At 43.0% G+C, this 8,615-nt stretch overlaps 1 protein-coding gene across 1 annotated transcript in view; it reads left to right on the top strand.

The window, feature by feature from the left end:
* Positions 1-6,767: 6,767 nt before the first annotated feature.
* The window catches only part of MDGA1 (MAM domain containing glycosylphosphatidylinositol anchor 1), a 192,711-nt gene continuing 190,863 nt past the window's right edge, over positions 6,768-8,615 (top strand). Inside the window, exon 1 of the mRNA XM_044450534.1 lies at positions 6,768-7,022. Coding sequence (XP_044306469.1) covers positions 6,768-7,022 — 255 coding nt within the window. The remainder of the gene's footprint in view (positions 7,023-8,615) is intronic.

The raw sequence follows: 8,615 nt of genomic DNA on the forward strand, positions 1-8,615 counted from the left end.
CCAGTGAGTCCTGTCTTCTCATTAGGTGGCCAAAGTATTTCATCTTCAGTATCTGGCCTTCTAAAGAGCAGTCAGGGTTGATCTCCTCTAGGACTGACTGATTTGATTTCCTTGCAGTCCACGGGACTTGCAGGAGTCTCCTCCAGCACCACAATTCAAAGGCCTCAATTCTTCAGTGCTCTGATTATTACATACTATTTAAATACTTCTTTAGCAGCACCCAGCTCCTTCCTGAAGATATTTCCCTTACTGCATCTCTTTGACTTTCCTTGAAGCTCCTGTGATGTTTTGAAGAACTCTACAAACTGGCTTTAATTTTGCTTAGACAAAATATCAGGCTGGCAGCAACAGCCGCGGTGACCAAAGTGCTTCCCAAACCTAGTGCCTCAAAATATGGCCCTGCAACTCCCATCACCCCATGCATGGGAGTGGTAGTCAAACACACCTGGAGAACACTGGCTTGGAAAGGTCTGGACTAAATCCATGTTAAGGGGAAGTTTTGTGCTTGGTGATCCTTCTGTTCTGCTGCTTTTTTTGTGAAGGAGCACTGCCACAACTTCTGAGCATGGATGTCTGAACGTCCCCCTTATGATTTGTTTGGCCGTCTTTACCTTTTCAAACCTTGACTCTATTGATATTGTAAGCCATTTATGTTCAGTCCTCAACACACATTGGCCTGTGATGTCTATCCAGACAGCTAAACTCATGCGCAATCCACTTCTGCACTGCTAAGGACTTAATCTTTATTGAAACCCAGCAGAAACCTACAATTAACAAATACAGGATTAATGCTTAATGATTATGATTGATTAATAATTGAGCTGAATAGATGAAATGCAGTTAATTAATAAGGCACAGAAACAACACAAAGCCAAGCCTTCAGTTGCAGTCCCAAGCAGCAGCACAGAGGGGAGGTTTCTCCCAAGCTAAAGAAGAACCAGTTCAAGGTGGGCAGGAAATCTTCTTAGGCACAGCTCATCAATGGGTGGTAGTTGCTAATGGGTACATAGAAAATGAACTAGAACAATCGTAAATTGCAAGTGCTATGGGGCAATGTAACAAAATAGCATCATTCCCTATTGGAGCAGAACAACTTGGGTGACATTGCTGTAAAATGTCCTGAATTCATGGGAGGGGGTGGAGTGGGGAAAAGAAGATAATGGATTAGGTACATGTTACACTGATAATATATGGGTACACATTAACCACATCATTCCAAGGGTGATGGGAAAGATGGCATGCTTCTATTCAGCTTCTGCAGAAGACTCTAGACACACATTGCAAACCCCAAAAGATAAATGTCAGTTTATGCATGAATAATTCCTATGTGGAGAACACTATAAGTCACACTGCTGGTGTCTGATACATGGTGTGCAGTTCCTCACCAAACAGACCAGAGATTTTCTGTATATGGCTGCGCAACAATCACATCGTACCTGAAAAGTGTCAAGACTGTATGGTAAAGTGCTGCATGTGAATAGGCCTTTTCCATGGAAATTGTCTCAAGACCTGGGCAGGGATGTGATGCGGAATTCATAAACTGGCCATTTACTTATTCAACCATGGAAGAGACTTTAAGGGTGAGGTGCTGTGGCAAAGCTGTTTTACGGCTATTTGAACACTAGGCAACCTGGTGCCTGCTAGCTGTTTGGGACTGCAGCTCCCATTGACCAAGCTGGCTGAGGCTGATGGGAGCTGGAGTCCAGAATAGCTGGAGGTCACCAGGTTGCCTACCCATGCCATTCTGCCATTCAGTCGTGTCCTTGTGGGTCTGTTTTGCCTGGTAGCTTCACTCTCACAAGCCCTAAATCCCCCTTTTCAGGTTTACATAAATGTTTCATCCTCCCAATACTGGTGCGCTTAGTAAACATTAATCCCTTGTCCTCCAGGGAAGGGCAGGCCTCCCATCTGCTCTCCCGTATCTACAGAGCTTTGCACTCTGTCTTGGGCATGTTTGTTTTTTAATGAGGATGGAGGTTCTTGCAAGCGTAATAGCAGGAGGTCTCTGCAGATGTTGAAGGCGGGGGGGGGGGGGCAGAGGCATTCCAGCGTATTTGCTGCAAAGGCATTCTAGTAAACACATTGAATCTATTAATCCACAATTGTTTGGATAGTACTTGTGGAATAATCCTACCAATACATCACCAGTCCTCTGAAAAAGGAAACTGAAGAGGAGGAGGAGCAGCCACCGTGAAGAGAGTGCCTTTGTAACAATTGCTGTGGTGATCCATAGAAAGAGCAATTATCCATTCATATAATTCCACCTGTTAAAACAAGTTAACCACTTGTTAAAATGCAATGCAGATCTCATCTCACTTGTCATCTAATCAGGGTTTGTAGCGTAGCCAGCCTTTTTTGTTTGGGGAAAAACTTGCTAACACATTTAATACAATGGGTGGGTGGCTAGTTTATATAGAACTAGTACCGGTTGTGAAATGTGACTCAGTTGGCTCTAATCCAGAGACAGAGATAACTCACCCGAAGTGTCTTCTTGTGCAAAGTCCAGCTTCAATTTAAATATTGGCTTCTTTCTGCTTTCAGTGCCCTTTCCGCACCCTGAACTGGAGGAATGTGTTCGCCTCTGTGAGCCAGAGCATAAAATAACAAGATGCTGCAATTAGGCTGGGGGAGACATTTCTTCTGTTTGCATTTTAGTGCAATCTTACCTAATTTCCTACTTTTGAACAAATCTGCAGGATGAAACTCAGATATACTTCAAAATTCACCCTCCTCTGAATTTTGCAAAGTTTTCCAATAAAAATGTGTGCGGAAGTGTGTATATTAAGTGAAATACACAGAAAAATGCATATACATAATTAATGTTTAAAAGTGCAAGTGTCAGAAGAATTGCACTGGATAATGTGTACAGATTGTCATATACACCTCAAAATTCTCCACATTTGGAAATGACCAAACTTAAATCCTGGGAAAATAAGAAACTGAAACTTCCTGGTTCATCTATCCCCTGTTACCTAGGGGATGCTGAAGCTTTAACTCGCCATTTTTCAACTATTCATTTCTATTCTCTGAAGATGTGCCCTGAACAGAGAGAGGGCTCGGGGTAAAGCAAGAAAGAGTAACGCCACACTCATGAGCGATATGATCTGCCACCCTGGGCACAGGTTGCTGGGAAGGGCTTTCTTTGACAGCACCGGTGCCTGAGTAAATCCCCAGCCTGTAGCCACTTCCTGCCCCTGAGGGTAATTGTACTTGGCCCTTGCCTCTGGGTGGAGAAGAGAACCAAGTTTTGTTCCTGCTGGAGACACTGCACCTGAATCTCAATTCAGCCTCTGTTCTGGTTCTTTCCCTTCCTCTAGAGGTTTCTGTATCTAGTTTATAACAGAACTTCCATTATCCAAGCCTTAATTATCTGAAATTATCTCATCTGAATTCACCATATGTCGTTCATGTCAAGGTTGCCTTATTTAACTGTTCCATTTTTATTTAGGATTCTGGATGCCACCCAGTCTAGGTGGATCTGGGAGGCTGTGTTGGCTGCGCTTCCTTACTGGGGCTTGTGAGGGCCATTTCATTCCAGTAGATTTGGAGGGTTCTGCTATGCCTCACATTTGCTGGAGTTCCTCATTTCTCAGTTGTCTCATTGTTAGGCTTCCTGAGGGATTTATCCGTGTGTCTTCCTTCTGTATTCACTTTGTTTCAGTAGCAAACAGATGTCACATTAAGAAATCAAAGTCTACAGCAGATGTCTGGAAAAGGATGTAGACAGAAATGGAGAAATCTGTCAATTTTGATTTTTCTCATTTTTCCAGTCTTAGGTAGGAATGTACGAGAAATTTGTTTCAGTTCATTTTTTATCTAAATTTCCACAGTTTACACATTCTGAAATGAATGCAGACTTGAATGAAATCTGCTGCTGAAAACCATCCATTTCTAAGCTCGCAAGGTGATTCACAGTGCGCAACCCAAATGTGTTTCACAACCAATGTACATCTGACAAAACACAAATGAAACAAAGTACTTCTGAATAAATGTGTACAAAGATGCTTTATGAGGAGAGTGGATACATTTCAAAGATGTACCCACTTGGTGCATACATTTGGGGAACTGTGCCCTGATCTTCATGTGAAAAGAAAAAATAGGTAATGAAGATTGAGATGGAGTTTGGAGAACTTTGATGAGCTCGAGTTTTGCTGATCTTAAATTTGTACTGTCATTTTTCCACTTTAAAAATCTGCACAAAAATCCACAAACATTTTCATAACCATATCTTCTATAACCATGCATTTTTGTATGAATTGCTGTACAATAAAGGTATTTCTAAACTGTCTTACCCTAATATAATTGACTTGTGTCTGTTATGTTCACTAATACACACATTTTATATCTGTTTTTTACTTGGTGACTCATACCACAAAGTTTGGAAGTACGAATTAGATGAGCATATTCAGGAAGTATGAATTAGATGAGCAGACTGAATTAATTTCTTCTCCACTTCTAGATATAAAGAGGAAAGTGACTTTTGAACAGTCAGTTTGGTGAATAATTGTCATTTATTTTGTCATCAGTTGTTGGTTGGTGATTCACACCAAAAATGCACATCCGTACTGCAGTCAATCATGAACATCATTACTTGTGTCACCTTTCTCATGTTTTCCCATGATCAATGTAAAGTAAAGAATATTTATTTACATTGACAACTACATTTGATCAGTTGGAACACATTACCCCTTTGTTGTTCCAGTTTCATTGCCCTCCATTCAGTTTCCAGGCTCAGTTCAAAGTGCTGGTGATTACCTTTGGCATGCAATCCCACAAATATCTACATACAAAAAGAATTCTGCAACTCCCAGTATTCCTCTCATCAGCCATATTGGCTAATGGAGGAGTTTTGATGGAGTTTTCTCTAAACATGCACAGGATTGCTCCCTGAAAGCCCAAAAATATTCAGGATCAGAATATCTAAAGGGCTCTCTCCTCTGAACTTGCTCATCATTGAGAACACCCAGGAAATACTCTTCTGTGCATCCCACCTGTATCTGATGTGCATCTGTTGGCTGCAGGTGAGAGAACCGTTTCTACTGCAGCCAGGCTGTGGACTTCTCTGTCCTAGGGAATCTGTTGGTGCCCGTTTGCCACTTCCATAAGATATTTTTATTCAAGCAAACAATTAATTGGTCTGGTTAACATTTGTTTGGTGATTTGATTTATTTTATTTTAGCTGCTGTTTTGTTTTAATTTAATCTTCTTAGGGTGCACTCCTATTAAGGTGACCGTAAGTCCCTGAACTCAAGCTTATGCTCATCCTGCGTTGGGTAGAAGGAACAGAATTAACAATCTTTGCCTCCCATTCTCTCATTTTCGAGTGGACCTTTTGTCTATCCAGTGAAAGTATTTTTGAGGGAGAGCAAAGGAGGCTGGAGCGATCCCAGGATACCCCATATCTTGGTCTCTCTGGTCTCCTCCCTTCCCTGCCCACTGGGACACTTCCTTTTCCCCCTCCCTTTGTGGCTGCACTCCTGGCCATGGAGAGGTAGCCAGCATGGTTCTTTCCATGTGATGGGGAGTGGAAACATGGTGGATTCTGAGATCCAAGTTTGAACCATTGTCTCTAACCTCAAATCTGGGAATCCAAAGTATCCTATGGCCCCATAGCTGCTCTCTAGGGGCCATAGGAATGCTCCCTCCATGATTTTTTAAACATTGATTTTGATGGTTTAAATACCATTTCATTTCTGACTGTTAATCACCTGGACATTTTCTCCAAATAATAAATACCTGCTTAAACAAAATAAATGCATGTGTATTTTCTAGCACCTTATTCTGCCATTTGTCCTATTACCTTGAAAGTGCCAGTCCTTTCCTAAGTACCTACTTCCTATTCAGCTTTGACCATTCTCTACTGATTCAAATCAACATGTTTTTCTTCTGCTGATTGCAGATGCTTTTGTTTAACATAATTGCACCAACACCACAATCTGCTGGTGGTGGAGCAGATGCTTTGCATTCACGAAGCCCCAGGTTTAATATGTGGCATTTCTAGTTTAAACGGAATGGGAAACCTGTAACCCTCTGGATCCTGATCATTGCCAGAGATGGTGGAGGCTGCTGTCTAACAACATGCAAGGGCTTCAGGCTCACCATCCATGAGTTAAAAGATCTGAGGTTGGAAGACTAAGAAAGTTCTCATCTTGATACTTTAGAGCAGGGGTCTCAAACTCGCGGCCCGCGGGCCAGTTGCCGGGACGGGCAGGGCACGGGGGAGGGGCCCTGCGGCCTTCAAAGTGCTGGCAGCGCCCGGGCCAGATGCGGGATGAGCGGCCCACCACCACCGTGGTGGTGGTGGAATACTTGATGCGGCCCAGCCTCACCCAGACTCTACTTCCAGCGGCCCCCAGGTAAGTTGAGTTTGAGACCCCTGCTTTTAGACCAACCTGAACACAATGGGCTGACTCACATAAAGCACATCTGTATGCTGGAGAATAGCATGAGTGAAGCTTTTGCAAAGTATTGTGTTGAAATGTAGCAAGATTTTTTTTAAAGGATTCTGTGTGTGTGTGTGGGAGTGCTTTCATTATTATTAAAATGGATATGAAGTAAAATGATTTTACAGATGGTGCTGCTTGTCTTACAAAAGTTCTAATGGCTGTGTATGACACTCAGCTTGGTGCTCTTTTCTGGAGAATCCTATAGTTGTGGCAGTGCTTTGCCCTGAAAGAGAAGAGTTGGATAACTTAGCCTGCAATCCTATACTCATTGAACTCAGTGAGGCTTACTTTTGAATAGATGCATGTTGAATTTCACCGTTAATGTCTACAGCAGTCTCTCAAAGCTTCAAATGCTGCAGCAGCAACTGCAAAGACACAGAAGAAGGCCTGAGTTACTTGGATGTTAGCTCCCTTATTTCTCTCTTTTTCTCCACAGCTCCTGCACAAGCTCAGATCATTCATGCTGGGCAAGCATGTGTGGTAAAGGAAGATAACATCAGTGAACGAGTGTACACTATCCGTGAGGGCGATATCCTTGTTCTGCAGTGCTTGGTTACGGGACATCCGCGACCACAGGTAACTTTTTGGTCCTTACTGCATCCCTAGTCACTTCCCTCTTTATCGGCGTATCAGCATCCCTCACTGATCAGCGGAAGGCTTTCAGGCATAGCTACTGTCCTGGTTAAATGAAATGCTTTGCTGCTGTAAGTATCTTGCTGGCAGTATTGGGTCCTGCAGCGTTTCATCTACAGAGCAGGCTGAATGCCTGCCCTACTTTATGGAAGCTGCGCTTACCTCTTCTCCATTTTTTGGATACTCCAGTTGTATTAATGTGGAATGTCCTAGTGCAGAGACTTGGCCATGCAGAGTCTCATCAGCTCATTTCCCAGAGTGACCATCGCACTGCAAAGTCAGCTGCCAGTGGAGGCTGACTTTGAAATGTTGGTGACCTTTACTGAAGTCCCAGGGTAGAAGGGCGAGAGACGTTCCTCACTGAGAGGATGAAGTGTACAGACAAAACTCTCCATTCAGGAACACCATTGCTAAAAGCCAGACTCTCCTGCCTAAATAGTCCCTGGAGAGGTTGATAGGATGTGGGCAGAGGCCTCCAAAGAAAAATGTACATTCGGAGCCTTAGAGTGGCACAGCTCTGCTCTCCTCTTGGACTCTTTCATAGCCTTACTAGTCATGGAAGCTGCAGCCTTGCAGCCATCGAGTCATCCTCTGTAGCGATTCACAGTGATTACAACATTTGCAAAGGGGACACGGGGCATGACAAATGTGCAAGGACCATCTGGTTCAAGAGTCCAAGCTGAATGCTGTTCATCTAGCAAGTATGCATCTCCATCATCGTACGGTGACCATGGGCCTGCCCTGTCCTTAGGGGGAGTGAGGCAGCCACCACACCTGGTGGGAAGTAGAGGTGAAGCAACCAGGATATCATGTGAATTTGCTCCCCTGTAACAAATGTGGTGCAGTCATGTCCAAGGACACATCCAAAGTTTGCATGGGTATTAGTCGGTCCTTCACAGCCAGCAAGATGATGGGAAATTGACATATTCTCCATATATTTTTCAAGCAAGCATGTCCAATTTTCAAAAATTAAAAAGAGAATTTTTGAAAAAGACAGAATGAAACTCCATAGTCCTTGAATATATGCACCCCCTTCAGCTCCAACACCCCATTTAGCCTGGGGATCAGCAGCCCGGTTTCTTCCACATGTTTGGAACATCAACTCCTATAAGCCCTTGTCAGTAGTAATGGATTTGTTATAGGAAACTGGAAACACAGGAAAGTGGAATGTTTAGAAGGCACCTTTGTACATTCATAATATGATGCATGAGGAATATAGATGGAGCATTTGTGTTCACATGTAGTGGAATAGCCCTTCTGCATGTGACATTTGGATATATGCACAGACATAGTATGTATCCCACCATTCCTTCGCTTTTGCCATTTTTAAAAAAAATTCCCCTTCTATCCATTTCTTCCTTGGGTTTTCTCAGTACCAGTCTGTGGGCAGCGTTATAATTTGCATACATTTAAATTAATTAACATATGTGGATGTCCAGTAGGGCAGCAAACTGATACATTTGTTCTGTCCAACTTCTTCTTTTTCAGATCAGAGCTTTGGCTCTTAACCTTTGTTTAATCCCCTCCCATCTCTTT

This window comes from Varanus komodoensis, unplaced genomic scaffold, assembly GCF_004798865.1.
Source record: "Varanus komodoensis strain SLA01 unplaced genomic scaffold, ASM479886v1 scaffold1, whole genome shotgun sequence".
Lineage (NCBI taxonomy): Eukaryota > Metazoa > Chordata > Lepidosauria > Squamata > Varanidae > Varanus > Varanus komodoensis.